This window comes from Triplophysa dalaica, chromosome 10 (assembly GCF_015846415.1).
Source record: "Triplophysa dalaica isolate WHDGS20190420 chromosome 10, ASM1584641v1, whole genome shotgun sequence".
NCBI classification, from domain to species: Eukaryota; Metazoa; Chordata; class Actinopteri; order Cypriniformes; family Nemacheilidae; genus Triplophysa; species Triplophysa dalaica.
In genome coordinates this window covers 19848715-19868054 of record NC_079551.1, presented here as the reverse complement: position 1 = coordinate 19868054, position 19340 = coordinate 19848715, and the positions used below count along the sequence as shown (strand labels likewise).

General features: G+C 36.8%; 1 protein-coding gene across 10 annotated transcripts in view; it reads right to left on the bottom strand.

Moving 5' to 3' along the window:
• dock3 (dedicator of cytokinesis 3) overlaps positions 1-19340 on the bottom strand; it is a 162016-nt gene that overhangs the window by 123585 nt on the left and 19091 nt on the right. For all 10 annotated transcript variants that reach the window (XR_008907726.1, XM_056759059.1, XM_056759064.1 and 7 more), the window contains exon 2: positions 32-115. Coding sequence is in view for 9 of the 10 variants with exons in the window: in XM_056759059.1 (XP_056615037.1) it covers positions 32-115 (84 nt within the window). In the remaining variant the exon portion in view is untranslated. The remainder of the gene's footprint in view (positions 1-31; positions 116-19340) is intronic.

Below are 19340 nucleotides of genomic sequence, written 5' to 3'. Positions count from 1 at the left end.
ATGTATGTGATATTTGACTTGGATGTCTTACCTTCACACTTCTCCAAGATCTGAACGGTTTCTCCAAGCTCTAGAGACAAACCATGTGAGACAGATCCACGGAAACTACAGACCACTGAAAAAAATGAGGAAAAAGAGAACAGAGTTAGATAAGAAGTACTGTCTGTATTTGAGGATTGCATATGTGGAAAAACATTTGCATTGATATGTATCGCGACTTATAAAATATAACCAAGGTCACGGATTGGACACCCAGGGGATGCCAAAACCGATCACATGTATCTTAAATGCACTTTGCTTTGGATAAGTGTATGCTAAAACAGCACTTTCATATCATGAAAATGGATTATATTTCATCGTTGCACATTAAACATTACAGTCACCTGTTTATGTATAACAGAAGAGAGAAACTGAGGTACAACATACAGCTTTCCTCAGGAGTAAGCAACGCATGCTGCATGTGAATAATGAATCTGTATTCTCCACACTTTTATTGTTCAGATTCAGGGGGGTTTAGAGCATGGTTTGGCTGGAGATGCACAGGATATGTGTAGCCCAGCGTTTTCTCTTTTGTTTACGGATAAGCCATTAAGACAAAGCTACTATAATATTCAGGTCATCTGCAGGCCATGCATTCGCCGCTGGGTTCAGCTGAACAGAAAATGTCTGTTTGCTGTCTGCTTTTAAGCTCCACTGTTGTGTTCGGCTATGAAAACCATTACATAGCTTCTTCCGAAATATTAAAATATATATAAATATAAAGAATGACCGAGATTCATAAAGCTCTGTATACTGTAATGCTTTGTATATATAACTTCGGAATCAGAGGTCGCAAAATTAACAATACTGAGAATATCGCTTTTAAAGTTGTGCATCAAAGGCGCTGTAGCGGCCGTTGCTAAGAAGATACAAGTTTGTTTTAACGCTGCAAAGACGTTGTGGAGAGTAAATGAACCCAAAAGCTGAAATTCAAAGCTTTAGATAGATGCCAAACTTAAGTGGGTAATTCTCAAATTTACAAAATATCTTCATTGAACATTATCTTTACTTAATATCCTAATTATTTTTGGCATAAAAGACAAGTCCATCATTTTGACCCATACAATGTAATTTTGGCTATTACTGCAAATGTTCTCGTGCTACTTAAGACTGATTTTGGGATCCAGGGTCACGTACTTATACTTATATATACGTTTTATAGTCATTCAGTACCATAGACACATATCGTCGCTGTCGGGTGGATATTTTTTGAGTCATTAAACATCGTATCATCAAAGTTGGTATTATACCGTATATTGCTATCATATACTGTTGTGTACCAGCATTAACACAACATTTCCCCAAAAACCATGTTTAATTGGAAATACCAGGTTTATGACTTGGGAGTAGGGAGATACGATATAACGCTGATATTGATAAGAATGGTACGGACACAGATGTTGCTGTACGTGTTCATCAAAATTCAGATTAGCCTAATCTGCTCGCAAATTTACCTTCGTGGCTCACCGGCTTCCTTCTGCACCGAAGCATTACAGCTATCGATTTTTAACAAAACAGGCCTACTCAAATGTATCTAACCTTACTATTTTCACTCGTTAACACGAGTTATCCGACTTTCAATAAGGAGACGTAATGCCGAGAGGTGTGTAGAGTGAAGAAGAGGTGGAGGACAGTTGAAGTGTCCAACGGAGTTAAGAGATTTGCTCTCAAGGTATTTTCAACAGTTTAGATTAGTTAAAAATTTGTAAAAATAACAGACCCACATATGGGGACTGACCAATGGCATAGATTTGTGAAAAAATATGAAATTGACAAAATTTGGATTTAGGAGGTTTCCGCCCGACAGCTGATATAAATTAATCAAACAAATCTAAAATATGTGTTTGGTGTTACAGTTTGATGGTACTATGAATACTGACACAATGCAGAAAATAGAGCAGCTGTACAAACGACATGATTTTTTTATCACTTAAAGGCTGTACTATTTCTCATAGCCGTTGTTGATTTTCAAATCACCAAAGAAGACATACTCCTACCACCATCTTTCACTTTCGTCAGGGTTTGGTTCGACTAATGTCCATCCAGTGCACCTTACTGCTGATTGGCTACAAGGTTGTTTTGGTACTCGGCCCTACTTCTAAACTAGCATAATTCGGAAATTGGACACCCCGCCTTTAATTTATTTCAGTCTCACAAAAGAAAAAAGTTGCATGTAGTGCAGCTTTAAAAGTAAAGACATCCCAAACATATTGCCATGGTAACACAAACTCAGCATCCCAGCAATCCGTACTGATGAAACCAACGACATGGATGACCAGCGTTCCAAGAGCAACAGTCACCCAACTAGTCTTTGTTATAATAATAATAGCCAAATAGCTATTTTTTGTTCTTTCTTGCTGTTTCTCTCAGAAACCCGTCACAATATGGAAGTGAAACAGGTTGTCAATGTCAATTCATCTCGATGTTAACGCCTAAAAACTAATCATCAAATTGTAAGTGTGTTTGAAACCGAGATGTTCATTAATGGGATATCTTTGCATGAAGCACATTCCCAAAATAAACATCTCTTTCCCCTACTGTAGACTCAGCTTAACGTGCAGCATGTTATTTTTTAGTCAGTCGAAAATCCCCCAACCTGGGAAACAAGCCATTCCCTGCCTCTTTCATTATATTTGGATGAGATTATAATAGTCAGACAGTCGTACAGCAGCAGAAATGCCCGGAACAAAGCTGAGTAATTTCTCCAAATCCATTTGTATTTGCGCAACACGATCCTGTCTGGCCTGTTTTGCAGAGCTGAATCTGTACACAGGCATTTGATGGGCCCTCTCAGGATATAAAATTGATATCCATGCCAGTTCATACCAACATCTCGACCAGATACGAACCGCTTGTAGTGAAACCACGCAACAGGCCCCACAGAAGAGAGAAACACATGCAACATGCAACAAAATATAAAATTTGTGTCAGCGTGTTGGCAAAATGTTGATATGCTCTCCCACTTAAAAATCACTTTGGAAAAAAGCGTCTGCCAAATGAATAAATGTCATGTAAATTTATCAGTATAAAAATCTGCCACTCAGTCAGGAATTGAAAATGGTATATACAGTATGTACAGTATACTGTATGTATATTAAAAACATGACAGCACATATTGGATTTAAGTCATATATTGTGTACCAGTATTAAAGAATTGTTTTATATGAAGTCACAAAATCCTCTTAAATGTTCAAGTGTTTAGTTTGCATTATATAAACATCATCATTCCCAAGGTGCTGCCAAAACATCCTTTCTGTTCAACCAGTCTGGCAGTTAGACGCATCTTAAAGGATTTGAGATGTTTATTCAAACATTTTTCATGACATTCTGTCATTTGTTATTTATTCCCAAAGATCGCATATTAATATTTAATGCCTGTCTGGAGGCTCCTACTGCAGATTCCAAGAAAGCATGTGATCAAGCCAAAGATCTACTGTATATGCTGTGACTTTTCATTAATAATCTCACTTAAAGACAGAATGTCACAAATTTCACTGTGGTAATGTAGTGAGAAGATTTTCTGGTAACACTTTACTATAAGGTGCTATTAGTTAACAATAGTTAATTCATTAGTTAACAATAAACCATTAAGGCCACACAAATTATTCTCCTCGCTGTACATTGAGACATTATAGATACGCATCCTGTTTCAAGCTAATTTTCAACATCTCCAGTCCATTGAAAACTTATTGATCATTGCCTTGATGTTTTATTGTTTTAACTATTTCCTGAAAGCCATTTTGTATCTTGTGTACAACAGAACTTTATATTTTGGTTTTATAAATGATTAAGGGGGTTTGGGCTTTGTGTAACTAATATTTATTCTCCTGTGCAAGAAGAAGTGATGACTGAACAACATCATGTTTCTGGTCACCTTGGCGTGCTCAGGAAATGTATATATCAATGGGAATATACTTGAGAGATATTTTAGTCATAAGAATTTCAAAGGGTGCCAATGAGTGTGACCAGGGTGTATAAGAGCAAAACATTTCCCCCCACTTCAATTTGTTTTACTTCAATAAAATGTTGCAATATTGTAGATTTTTTTAATAAAAGATCAAAAGGAGAAACAATGCATATTTATTTTTACAGCCTTCTTTGCCCATATTTACCAAGGGTGTATATAATAGTGGAGGGCACTGTATGGTTAAAAGTGGGCGTGTACAGGGCGGTGTATGAAGATGATACAGGTACCCACACTTGCAGGTGATTTTTGATTTATGAAGCAAATATTGCTTACATGTGTGCGTACGTGGTTTAAGAAGTCTGAATATATTTGGCCTTACGCTATTTTTGGCTTTCAGATGCACGTACACTCGTAGAAAGGATCCAATGCGTAGTTTTGTTAATGAGACCCATGGTACGATCTTAGTCGTACATTTCAGTATGATTTGCCTTCGCAGAGTAAGAATGGGTTGAACATAGTGCATTTGGAAAATGAGTTTGATTGTCATATTTCTAAATCAAGAAGAACTGTGAACAAAAGTACAGTGTCAGTTTTATAACATTACTGGCATTACTATATTTTTCATAATACATAATGCAATGTTTAATGAACAATGACGAATTACAAAGTCATCCAAATTCAATGACGAAATGTTGTCTGCATCCAGCAAAGCCTGTTAAGTATTAAATTTACTAATATATGTAATCTTTTCTATAAAAATGCTACAAGATTTGTTTAATAACAAAACTTATATAGCGATTTATCGTTCCTGTGATAAAAACTTTGCCAGCCCCAAAATGACATTGTCGTCGCGCATGCTATTGGGTTAATAACAAATTAGCGATGACGGTATTCAAATCACAACATCTGACCATGCTCTGCTGCGCTAACTCTCTACATGACAGAAATAAATTAACAGCTGGGTGTCAACCGAACCGAAGAGTCAAAGACTTCCATGACACAAGTTAAAAGAAAAACACACATCCTTAGAGGAGATGACATATTAATTAAAGCAAATACACCTCGTCAAATTAGCATTTGTTGTGGCGCCTGCCAGCAAAATAGTTGCGTGGCAAATGACTGTGCGCGCATGATTAGTGCAATTTACCAGCGCGCTATTACAGACATGCTAGCTGAGGGCAAATGATCCCTTAGCATGGGAAACAGGTTTCTTCTCAATTCAAATCTGCAGGATGACAAAAGTCAGTCATTATCGGATTCAAATTTGCCTTAAGTAACGAATCAGATTTCAGTTTGGTTGCCTTATGACTACCACGACGTGCTAAACCTGTAGGCAAAATTAAGACGCAAGCGTGCGCTGACTATGAAGATGTTCTCTTCTGACAGGTGAGTACCACGAGAGCCCACGGGGTAGCACCTCTTACTGCAGTCCTGAATACTGTCCTGTCTTGCCAAATAAACAAAAAACGACAAGCCAAATGGATCCCTGCTGGCACGGTTTATATGTGTGTCTTAATAATCTGCTAAACAAACAAGTGGGAACAATATTACATCTGGGTTTATGGGGGGCAACAGTTTTTTTCTTCTCAGTTTTACTGACAGATATTGCAAGAACGAGCTAGCAATGTTCTACATACCTGATTTACAGGCACATTTGGCTTCCTGTCATGAAGACAATTTATTAAACACTAGATGGCACTCTCTTTTAAACATGACAGAAAATGTCGTCTTTTGGCCTTTCTGGAGATGTGTGATGACATACAGCTCTATTACACAACACGGTTGCTTCTTTATACAATGGAGTATGTAAGCATTAGTCATCTGTGAGCAGGGACGAGCTGTACTGCATGAAGTGTGACTAGCGTTATATTAGTGGGTTGCTTTTTGACATTGACAATGACACACTATACACATTAAAATCCCAATTCACATCATCCATTGAGACTGAATGAATTCAGTGAGATGTGCTACGTTCAGGATGTTGAACAAACAGAGCATTGTACTGACAGCACCACAGAGCCACAGTGTTGACACTTTTTCTAAGATTTAAAGGGACAGTTCACCCAACAATAATACTTCTGTCTTCATTTACTCACCCTCTTACCATATCAAACCTGTATGACTTTCTTTCTTCTGCAGAACACAAAAGAAGATATTTTGAAGAATGTTGTGGTAACCCAACAGCGTTGATCCCTGTTGACTTCCATTGAATGGACACAAAACCGCCGAGACATTTCTCTAAATATCTTCCTTTGTTTTGCACAGAGGAAACAGTCATATACAGGATTTGAATGACATAAGTTTGAGTAAATGATGGCAGAATTTAGATTTTAGGGTGAACTATGCCTTTAAAATGGGATGGAAAAAATGATGCGCCATCTCTTTAAATCCACAGTTAGACAAAGTTTGAATTATGACTTCAACTCGAAAAATAGTCCCATGCTTTTTCTTAAATATTTTGCAAAAAGAGATTAATTATATCAATAATTCATTATTATTTTTTATATTTTTATAACATTACTGTGTATTTTATTACATTAGAAAAATCAAAATCATGAACATGAAGTTCTCATCTGGTTACTATAACAACATGATATGAGTGCAGCATAAGACGTCCCAATGGGTTTTGTAATACCTGGAGAGAACTGTGTTAGCATTCATCTAAATGGCAGATGCATCCATGTGATGTAGTTATGACATCTACCAGCAGGGGCAAACCGAGCCATGCCAACAGTCAAACCAAGATCCCTTGATGTTTCTGAACATGAGTCATTGGCTGTCTATCTTTAACAAACCATACGACTTCTTGAGCACCATGAATTTGATTCCCGCCGTAACGGAGGGCAAGGAAATCTAATACAAACTTTGGCACGACGTTCTTATGATGGCGTAAGGGCGGCAATAAACTGAATTGATGAGACAGAAAGGCAGCAGCTGTTGTACATTGTGCTGGCTGCGCTCTTATTTGAAGTGTATTCTACCTGAACACTTTGGACACTTCTGAATCTGGGCACACTGCCGACAGCCAGATGAACAAAATGGCCCATTTGCCCGCATCCATCACGGCCTCTGAGGTGTGCAGGACAGACGTAAAATACCCTTTGATTTCATATGCTGTTCTGAGAGCAGAAGAGGTGATGTGGATGTGACTGAGTGCAGGATGTGACCGGGAGGATGAGGGTGGTCTGAGATCATTGGGAATAGTTCAACCAAAAAATAAAAACTGTCATCATTATTTTTGACCTCATGTCTTTCAAAACTTGTGGAACACAAAAGAAGATATTTTGAGAAATGTCTCAATGATTTTGTGTCCACACAATGAAAGTCAATAGGATCCAATGTCTTTTGGTTTTTGACATTCTTCAAAATATCTACTTTTGTGTTCTGCATAGGAAAGAACATCATACATGTTTGAAATGACATCGGAGGGAGAAAATGATGAAAGAATTTTCGTTTTCATGTTTTGTCAAAGGTATTTCTCTGACCCTAGCAACTGTCTAGCAACACCTTAAAATAAAACACCTTAGCAAATATGCAGCAATCAAAGCACCTCCGAAAGATGTGAAGAGGGAAACAACATAAGGAAAATGTAACAAGCAAACCACAACACAAATACAACGCAACAAATACGACATAAGGTGTACCTTATAATGATGTTTCATTATACCTTAAACGACAGGTCACCTAAAAAAAATAAACATTCTGTCATCTTTTACTCACCCTCGAGTTGTTCCAAATTTGTGTTCATTTCTTTGTTCTGATGACAGAATATATATTTTTAGTTGAACTGTTCCTTTATCATTATTTTATGATGTTTTGCCGAACAAATAACAAATAAAATAAAAAGACATACTGTAGTAGAGTCTGTCAATGTATGCAGAAACATGCACTTCCAGCCCAGATAAATAAACATTAAGTTGCAGAAATAACCCAAAACACTACCGACTGAATCCAACTTATGACATTTTGTTTCTATGAAAGATGCGTTTAAGGATTTGAAAGGAGAAGAGATATTCAATTGCTTTGGCCTCTCACAAAACCCTCAAACACACTGAATGGCGAACAGATGGATCCTACAAATCCTTACACTTCCAGACACACACTTGTTTACAGTTTTTCCCAGTGTCCCAATTTATACAGCAAGTGTCACATGGAGTGTCAGGGAATTCACTAATCCGGCTGCGAAAACAACGACGTGTCGGATACAATACCATCTGCTAGACAGTGAAAACATCTACATGTGAGATCTCAGTTACTGCCGTCAGTTTTCCAAAGCGTCAAAGACACCATTTAACAGATATTTTAAGTTCTATTTTACTCTAAATGTACACATATTTTGTGTACATATATGTTTATCTTTTTTTATTTGGCTTTAGAATATTTGGCTTTGGTATGGACCGTTTCATAGAACGCGTGGGCCTGAGCACCCTGTTAACTTCCGATTCCTTTTTTGGCTAGTATCTAATAATATAACTATTTATACAGTATATATATATTTATATATATTTTAATATTAGTTTGTTTTATTATTTTACTGTATAATAATAGTATTAAATACACGATTTGTTGAATTTAGTTGTATGTTAATTTTATTAAATAAACGATTTCTTGAATGGGTCCAGTAGTTCTGTCGTATTTAGACAAACCGTATGGTACACTGACATCTAGTGGTTAGGCTTGGTATCGCAGTCTAAATTCAAAATATTGCAGAGACAAGTTTAGCCAAGTCACGCTTCTTCTCGGTATCTTTGATTGTTATCAGAAATAATCTACAGGCATTTTATAGTTTGTGAATGTGTTCCGGAAGTCAAGTTCGGGTCACAAAAGTGGGCATGCGCGGTAACTTTTGTTAATGTTGTTAAGATGAAACCGTCTATTCTTCAAGTACTTACATTTTCATGTTAATATAGTAATATAGCACCAATAGAGTTAAACAAGTTCACAAACACAAAAGCCTAGCCCCACAGCATTATGGGTAAAATTAGAGCACTGTCAGGCGGAATAGGGTTGACATACAATGCCAGATGAAGACGACCTTAATCCATTCTGTTGCAAACAAAAGCCAGCATTCTGCATTTGGTGCAGAACCAGAAGAGGTGCAACAGCCTCAAAACAGCCTGTCTCTCTTTCTGAACCACAGAATTGTAAAAACACAGCATACTCCACCTCGCTCGAGTTCAATTTGTTCTTATCCACTGGTGGAGTCCTTCTAAATTCAATTTTTGTATTGTTTTCCTAAACAGCTCTGATGGATTTTCGCATGATTAAATTTGAATTCGAGGAGGCAGTCCGAGTCTCATTTTTAATCAACACATCATTTCTATTACTAGGGGGATATGTGGTTGTCAGCGAGAGAGAAAGATTGTAGCAAATAGTGGATACTATAAGGTTTTCTAACCTTACTGAGTCATCCCTGTTACAGATTTGGAAATCACTGTGTCCCACGCCTATACTTTAAGCACAAGTGGGAGGCATTCATTTTAGCGTGCAGGCCGCTCCAAAGGCGGAGCTGGTTCTTCGTTTGGTTTATTATTTACTTGGTCTATCACTTCAGAATGCTTGGAATATAACACTCGAGTCATAAGGATTCCTTTCTGTAGCTAAACAATTTTGGACTTCATTGACATTCACTGTGAGACAAAAAAAATGTAAACGGTAAAAAACTGTATTCTTGAACTAATTGCTTAACTCGGTAAAAACTGAGCAATAATTTCAAAGCCATTACTATTATCATTACCTCCATCGACTAGGGCATTTGGATCCCATAACTTACTAAACATTACGTTGTCAATAATAAAATCAATATTGTAAAGAAAGTTTCCTGTTTTCTAACCCATTAAACCTTAGCTGTACATTACATTTTACGAGGGCCTGTCATAAAATGTAAGCTCAATGATTTGAATAGCCATTAGACTTGTCTGACAGTAAAAATATTTTTAGCTATTTAATTGGTTGAAAAAGTGACACTGTACACATAATGGGCCTCATTTATCAATCTAACGTAGAACGAGTGCAGATCCGTGCGCAGAAATCATCGTACGACAGGGTTTATCCGTGATTCATCAAACATTCGTTTGCCGACAATTTCATCGTACAAATGATCGTAACTTGATAAATGCGGCTGATATTGATCGTAATTTACTTATCGCGCTCCTATAGATTTAGAGTGTATACACCTTGCTCCTAGATTTTGAAAAGAGCTTTTTCAAATTAGAAATTACAAAACTGTTTCGATAGAGATGACTGCTGCGGACAACAGTGTTGGTGTAGTGAGCCGAACTCCAGCTGAGGTTTGAATTTCTTATAGGATATTTATGTTTTGTAAATATGACCGCAAATATTTTATTGTATAGTTAGTGTTCCACTATTGTTTTTACACTGAAATGATTTTTGTTGATTTAAAGGGGTGATTCGCCAGAAATACATGTTTTTCTTTGTCTCTATGGTGTGTAATAACTTGCCCATGTATGTACTATTGTACTAAGCAGAAAAAAACGAATCTTTCTATTTGTCATTATTCCTTTTCAGATATGAAAAGGGTAGAGTGTACACAGAACTGAGACCTGTCGTAAGATTTGATCGTAGCAACCGCTCACTTTCATATTGATAAATGCCAAGTTTTGCATGGAAACGACCGTAAGCCCAGTTTTGGTCGTATGCACGTTTCATAAATGAGGCCCAGTGTGTCTCTATACTGTAGGTGACGTTCATTCAGCCTACGCGTGCTGGGCAAATTCAAGGATTTTATTTTTTATTTATTCCTATTTTATTTTAAAAATAAACGGTAGAGCATCTCATATTTCTTCTGTAAAGATGTTTTTTGAAGGTTTCCTGTAGCTCAGTGGTAGTTTGAAGTTCAAAGTTGCATTTGTTTTATTTTTAGTGCATGATTTTTCATAGTCAGGTAAGTGCCATTTTCAGAATTGTCACATCTATAACGCTACATATTCTCATAAATGGACATATGCAAATTAATATAAAGTAGCCAATTTATGCTCTATAAAGAGGAATCCCTTCTCCACTCATTGGGTATTATTGCTTCAGGATTGTACATTTTATTTTACATAAATCCTACAGAGTTTATTGCCTCCCTAAAACCGAGTCCTTTGTCACATCCACAACACAAAATATCACGTCCATAACGCTGGAATTGCCCCGTTAGTAAACTGTTTCTTCTACATTTTTTCAGTATTTTTAAACGTTTTAGCCTCACTATCTTTGTAAGGGCCTACACAGTATACATCAAAAAAAATATTCACCCTCATGTCATTTGAAACCTGTGTATGACTCTTTCTTCTGTGGAACACAAAAATAAGATATTTTGAGAAATGTCTGGCTGGTTTCGTGTTCATACACTGGAAGTCAATGGGGGCCAATGTTGTATGGTTACCAACATTCTTTAAAATACCTTTTTTTGTGTTCTGCAGAAGAAAGAAACCTATACACCTTTGAAATAATGAGTAATTGATGACAGAATTGAAATTTTGGGATTAACTATAAGACTCAGATGAGTCTCTAGAGCTTGTATAGCGTGCCAACTGCAGATCACTGACTGTATGGCAAAAGGGAGTCAAGCTTACGATAAGCATTAGCTGGATTTCCATATGGCTGGACCATGTTAGTGCCAAACCAGTTCCATTAAACTGTGCTAAACCCAGTAAAAAAAAACACATTATCCAAGATCCTGAAGTTAAGATATTTGACGTTGCGATGTTTAAAAGAAATTATAATGGCACAATATATTCCTATTGCTAATTTAACACTGTCAGGTTGTCTAAAGCAGATGTTGACACATTTGACACCGCTGCGTTTCCTTTTTGTTTTGCTCTTATTTTCTTCTGTCTATTCAGAGTTCCCTTCGAGGGATCAAAAGCTTTGCTAATTGAGTATTAGAAACGATGCATGATTACACAGATGAAATGCTTTTTGCTCGAGCACATATGGGCTTCGTGGAGAAACAGTTGCGTCAACCCACTCAATGTTCCCTGCATATTCATCCGCAAAATTAACGACAAGCGCTATCCTTAATATGAAAATTATAAACAGCCCCAAAGCATTTACATTTATTATGATCGCATTTATGTATTTGTGTGTCTATTTATTTGCGTGATTGGTTTAAATCTGCCTTTACCAAACAAGGCTTACTAAAGCTTCCTAAAATGTTGAATCCTACAGAAATGAAGGGGTTCATAAGTTAACCAATAAAAATCACTCCTGCAGAAATCCGATTGGTTTAATTGATTTTGCTTCCCATTTCATTGGAGTGAACAGCTATGTTTTACGGCAGCGCTGATCAGGACAAAGGCAGCATTATAAAGGATTATGCTGGATTAGCAGCAATATTCTGACTGACAACAAACCCAAACATAACAGCATGTGAGTGTACATGGAAATGTTAGAGTAATGTTAAAGTAAGAGGGATTCCTCTTTATGATTCAATTAAATATATTTTAATTTTTGGATATTTAGCATACTTTTACCTAACACATAGGACAAGAGACTTCTTAAACGTTCAACTGACCTAAAAAGGAAATATTTTCTATCCTTGCTTTGAACCTACACAGACTTTTACAGTAGATAATGTAAATCTACATCTTTTCTGGCAACTTTCAGTCTCTGTCCCACTATCCCATCTGTCACTTGAGTACAGTAGATAATGTTTTAGTGTAGTATGGAGCAGACTGCATTATTTCCACCGGCTAATTCTGCTGCATCTAGGAACCTAAGGTTATGATGTTCTCTTAAAAGCTAATTGAGTTACAAGGCTAGAAACAAGGGGTGATAAGATACAACACTAGTGAGCAGACTGCCAGTAGGGGTGTTAATGTGTTTGCATTAAGAAAATATCAACTTTCTGAATCTACACAGCTAGGAGTTTTTCTGGCATCAACATGTGTGACTTCATGCTATGACTTCTACAAAAGTCAATTCTACAAAAAATCTGGTACATATCCATCATTGAACTCTACTAATTGCAGTATATTTAATCAAAAGATAACTGAATATACGAACATAAACATTTGACCTCGAACTTCACTTATCTTATCTTGAACACAAAGATAGGCAGGAGGCAATATAAAAATGAGGGCTATACTGTTTAACAAACAACTATTGGCCGATACCGATATGGGTCAATTGAATACAATACTATACAGTAGTTTTTCTGCAAATTTATTTTACTGAATGGATCCATTTAACATTTTAAGAGAGGCACAACTGTAAATGTGCCTAAATGTAAATGCAAGTTAAGATAAAAATACAAGAAGACAACATGACAATCTTAAAAGGTTATTTTTGCTATCCAATATTTATATTGTTTAAAAACATTAACTCAAATTTGACTTCAAATGGATCATTTCTGTAATATATTTAAATAAAGTCTGTGCTGTTGCTATTTACAGTTATTATTTTGCTCAGAGAAAAAAATTGATATTCAGACTCCAACTCATTGCCTCCATGCAGTTAATTAATACACCAGGGACCTATGAAATCCGTTTTTTATTTTTTGCGTTTTAATTTTTCTGGATTCTTAGTTTTCTTTTTTCTGTGGTGAATTTCATGCTACTGCCGATAGGCCGATGGTGTTCAATTAACCCAATATTGGCCGATTAATATCGGCGGCTGATACATCGGTGCATCCCTAGTATATACATAAACATACTAATTAAGGGAACACCTGGACACAAATAAGGGTAACATGAAAAGACTACAAAAACAATGAACTAAACTACAAAAGGACTTCAAAATAAAAGCAATAGAACCCTGACAATATGTTTATAATATATTATACAACTCGAAATAATCGAGATTTTATTTGCAACTAAACACAAGTTTCATTATGTTATCATGTTTATATTGTGTTTTTACAAGTTATTATTACTTAATCAAAACAACCCAGCTGCAGTTTGACTGATATTACTTGGAATGCATAATAAAAAAACAAGATTTTGGAATAAAAGATTTATTCGTTTTTGCAAATGAACTCTTCAAATGTATTAATAACATAAATATAAATAATACATTAATTGAAAAATTATCAAGGATGAGTAAAATATAGGCTTGACAGGACTAAAGTTATTTAATGTCATAAAATATGGTTTTATTGTAAATAATTCAGTTTCAGTAACTGGTTGCCATTTCAACACAGTATGTGGTGGCAATTCATTTCCCATATGACCCACAATGGTTACAATCGCTCTCTTTGCCTTTCTACATTTGTATATAAAGTGTGATTCATTGGCCATAAAAAGAAAAAACACCATATATAGAATTAAAGATGAATTTGACTAATAGCCTCTTCAATGAATCTCATCTTAACACCGTAAATTCTTTTGGGCATCATAATTATGCAGTGAAAATCTGATATTGTGACAGCTAACTACTACTAGATACTATTATTACTGCTCCTCTTAACTGGTTGGTGTTGGGGGAAATGGCAAATTAGCTCAGTTAAAGAAAAATAAGCACTTTCCCCCCAGGGCCCTGTTAGAGTCAGTTAATCTGATCAATTTACTGACCTGAAAATGCTAACACACATCTGCTCACAGGCGTGCAGCAGTGGCTGCGGGAGGCCGAGTGAGTGAGAGAGCGCAAGCGACGTGATGACGAATCTGTGTGTTGAGTTACTGCCAGCATGCTACTGTTCCACTGCACACTTCCCTTATAATGGACACATTACGCAATCGTGGATACAAGAGGACCTTGGGTGGCTCGATTTTGCGTAATGCAAGTGTAATAAGATTCATTAAAAGGAAGGAAGGAGGCGGGAACCGGCAGACATTAAACACAAAGTTTTAATATAAATAATAACAGCCGGCGGCCCCTCACGGACGACCGCCGGCGAAATAACATAAATAACAAATATAAATATAAATACAAACGTAAAACATGTTCGGGCCCGGTCCTCTCTCTTCGACGGTACTGTCGCTCGTTCCTTTTATATGCTCCCAATCTCCTACGTGAGAAGTGAACCACGGTCTCGCCCTGCCTACTCTACTACAGCAAGCATTACTGTGATGGAGGTTAAATACAATATAAATAGGAAAGCATGACAAGAGTAGCAGTTATCAAGAAAGCATCGGAACGCAACCCAGTATTGTCTAATCGGTCACTTTTTTGGAGAAATGGTTACAGGAATAGTCATAAAATTAATAGGAAAAGAGACATTTTATATTATGTTATTGAAAGTAAGGTGTGTAATTTGCACTAAACCGAACTGGAAATTTTTTTTATGCACCATTGGTTGTACAGTCCCTTCCTAAAAGTTAATCATTAGTTAAGTTGCTACAAAAACGGATTTAAATTTTGTTTGATGTACAAATGTCTCCCACACGAAAAGTAAAGAAATATAAATGCACCCAAAAGAGGGTTTAACTTTTGAAGCCACTAAGCACCCAATAAATGCCCTTGTGTTTAAGCGGCATGATTAACTCAAAAACAACTGATGAGGAAACTGAAATGCAGGGGAACAACGTGTAAAGTTGGAGATGAGACCAACGGGCTGACCCACATGACGCTGTGCCGGTGGAGCTGGAATGTGCCGTGCAAGCTTTCTGAACCGAACGCTGTCGAATTTCGCTTTTGTCCGTTCGTTTGTGTTTTCTGTGGGGGGGGGGGTGGGCTATTGATTTCCCATGAGCTACGTCCCTCGAGGGGTCAAACTGTCCGAGCAGGTTTGCGTTTTGCGTGCAAGCGTATCAGATGTCCCTGGTCTGAAAATAGCTTGGGCTCCTTATTTGAAGCAACTTTCAACAAATCCATGCAGAAAATCAATGTACCTTGTTTTCTTGTTTTTCGCTTACTGTTGTGTCCCTATTTGAGAGATTTGAGAACAGAAAATGATGGAGACAGACACTCCTTTTCCAGAGAACGGGCAGCATTCCCACAGACCTGAGATCTAAATGATGATGTTCCTGACTAACCACAAACAAACAATTGCCAACCAACAAACAGACACACCACATTGTGGTCTTCTTAACAAGCCTGTCCTCTTGTTCCGAGAAGACTGAATTTAGCTATCACGTCCAAGCTGCTTTTATTCAGCTAGATATTTATGGAATACTGTAAATTCGACACAAATAAACACTGTCATAAACTTATTTTTGCTGGCATAAATATGTAGGAAATCTTGCAACCTTTTGAAGTCACTGACCAATCACAATCCAGTATTCCGGAAAGCTTTTTAACAACACAACAGAAGCCTTCAACAGTACTACCCAAATGACTTTGGCACCTGGTCTGTGGTGAATCAAAGCCTGGTGTTGTCGCATCACAAATCATGTGCCATGATGTGGAGGATGGGCCACTAAGTAAAAGAAGATAGTGTTTGATTACATTCATACTCTCTCTCCCATCTAGCACCAACTACACTGTCATGATACCACCAGCCGCCATCACAATGGACTAAAAATGCCCATGTATTTGTCATTTTCACACATATGCATTGGACAGTGAACTGTAATATGGTGTGCGAAGAAAACAATCTGATACAGAATGGCTAAGATAAACAGAATGTAGGCGATACGCCCAAAACTATTTATTGCCATAACAGCAAATATACAGATATTCAGTTCAGTGAAGGTTTTGAAACACCCGTTTTTTCGCCCATTTTTTTAGAATAATAGTAAATCATCAAAACTAAGGAACACAACAATCAAAACTATAGAAATTTTGTTGAGAAAAAAACAAAAAAATCATAATAACATTATTGTCATGATCCTGTCCTTCTTGTCAGTAGTTTTCGAGCTCTTTGGACAGGGTCATGACAGTACCATGTACAGTGCCGGTTCGTAGTACCTACCATGTTTGTGTCTCACCTTAGGACAATTAATATTATCCATGTCTTGCCTTGTCGTGTTTGTTGACGTTGTGTCATCGTTTGAACGTTGTTTATTTTTTGCCCCCTGGAGGGAAGTGTTTATTTAGAATTCTGGTTTTGTGAGCATGTTTTCCCTATCATGGGTTTTTTGTTTATCATTAAAAAGCTCTTTTGTTAACCCTGTACTGCCTGCATTTGGGTTCTCCTGCCACATCCCTGACAATTATATAAGTATCTTTAAATTATAAAAAAAAAAAAAAATATTTTTAATTTAAAATATAGAAAAATACATATCAGAACAACAATAACAGAAATTCATATGTTGGTACAATTATATGTTGTGTAAAAAATATTTTCAAAATTAAACCATACACTTTAAGATTAAAATACTTTTTGTCTCAATATTTCTGAAAAGTTAGTGTTGTTCATTTGAATAAAATTGTAACAAAACACTTACAAGATTCACCACATGGTAATTTAGTGAAAAAGTTTTCTTATCTTTAGTGGTGGGCATAGATTAATTTTTTTAATCTAGATTAATATAGATTAATTCCAAAATTAATCTAGATTAATCTAGATTAAAATGGCTGATTTGAATTCTGCCGAAGGCATTTAGAATATGTGTGCTACCCAAATAATGACTAAAAGTAAGTCTTTGAGAACGGGTTTCTCAAGCCAGGTGGCGCATTAGACCAGGGGCTCATCTCCTGTTTCCAAAATGCATCACAAACTGCTTGAGAAAGCTGTTCTACTATGATAATTGGTGATGAAAATAAATTATGTTCAATAAGATGAACTTGTGTTTACTTCCGCATTAGCTAAGGGATGATTTGCGTTTAGGTGGTACTTGAGACTGGAAGAGCTCCTACAGTACATTTAGTCATTTAGCAGACGCTTTTATCCAATCGACTTACAAAGAGTGAGGGAGCAACAAGCGATATGTCATACAGGAGCCATAATACATTAGATCTCAATACAAATTTACTGGTTTCTAAAGCTAGACCACTACCTGTTGAGAGAATTTTTTTTTTAAACCAATTCCGCATTGCACAAGGTGCAAACAACCTTAGTCTTGTCGATGTTTCTATTGGGAAGCTTCTTAAAAATTAATATTCCCTGAAGCAAACCCGGCGGCTTCATAGCTGCATCCATGTTAGCACGTCACGTTTGATGCGGTAATTTCACAGTAACGTTATGTTGTGTTCAGACCAAACGCGAATGGCGCGTCAAGCGCGAGTGATTTATATGTTAATGCAAAGAGCCAATCGACCTACTTGCTGCGCGAATCAAGCGAATGAAGCCCTGGTTATGAGATGATGAGGCGGCGCTAAGGACGCGAATGAAGCCCTGGTTATGAGATGATGAGGCGGCTTCTGCTTCCGCAAATGACGCGAATCATCGTTCTGAAAAATCTCGTTCTCGCCCCGTACAGTGCAGTTAAGCTGGTATACATCCGTGCTAAAATATCAAGGTGAAAGTCATCATAGCTTGCGTAGTATAGACCCAGCTCCCAACCTAGCTTTGAGAATAGATCAACGGCGACATTTTTTTTATCGCGCGATAAGAGTCTCACTGCGTTAACGGCGTTAACGGCCCACCACTACTTATCTTACACCGTGTCTACGCGGCGGGGCACGACACAAGACACAAAAGACAATAAAGTGCATTAGAATCCCATTACAATGTTACATTTGGTTTCCACTGGATGCGGCAGGACGCGACACGACAAACACATTAAATCCGAGCCAATTGTCATGTCGTTTAAGATCCCGATTATTCTGATTTATCATATTTAACTATCATAATGATTATTTTTAGAAATTGTTGAAAAGAACAAAACAGTACAGTAAATATACGTTATTATATAGTCAAAACAAAATATAGTCAAATTTACAAATCTAAATTCCAAATTGTTTTATTTAAATCCACTCTGAAGAACAAAACAAGACAAAAAACTGATGAACGCATTTTTGGTATTACAATACCAGGTTGTATCGATTCTGTTCTGTAATGCCGCATTATTTACGTACGAGAGTTGTTGACTTTTTATTTCCGCAACACCACCGTACGGCAATTAATAGTGCTTAAAGTTTAATGACTGCGGTGTAATTATAAAACAGATAAAAAACGTCAAGGTGCTACTAGCGCACAGCTTTAATTCAAAAGTGAACGTGTCCTCATCAAAATAATTCGCAAATCTTAACACATTCTTCTCAGCTGCTGGGAAGTTCTGTTAATGAGTCTCTCGGTTGGAATGAATTTCCCTTTTTACTTCTACTCTGAATAAAACATAGTAATTATAAGAACATGTGAGAAAAATCCAGTGGGTTCTAAAGACAAACACACATATGTAATGATGTTAGGGAAGGACGGATGTGTGCGAGGGGTAAAACCCCCATGCAGGAGGGAGAGAGTTCATTCATGCATGTGATCGCAACTAGGCCAGCAGGGAAAATGTTGCAACTGTATTTCCATGTGCATGCGAATACGCATGAAGCTAATTTTAGCTTTTGTAGCTTTTTCAACGTACACTTCAATTTGCTTCGAGTGGTTGATCCAAGAAAATGACTCAAATAA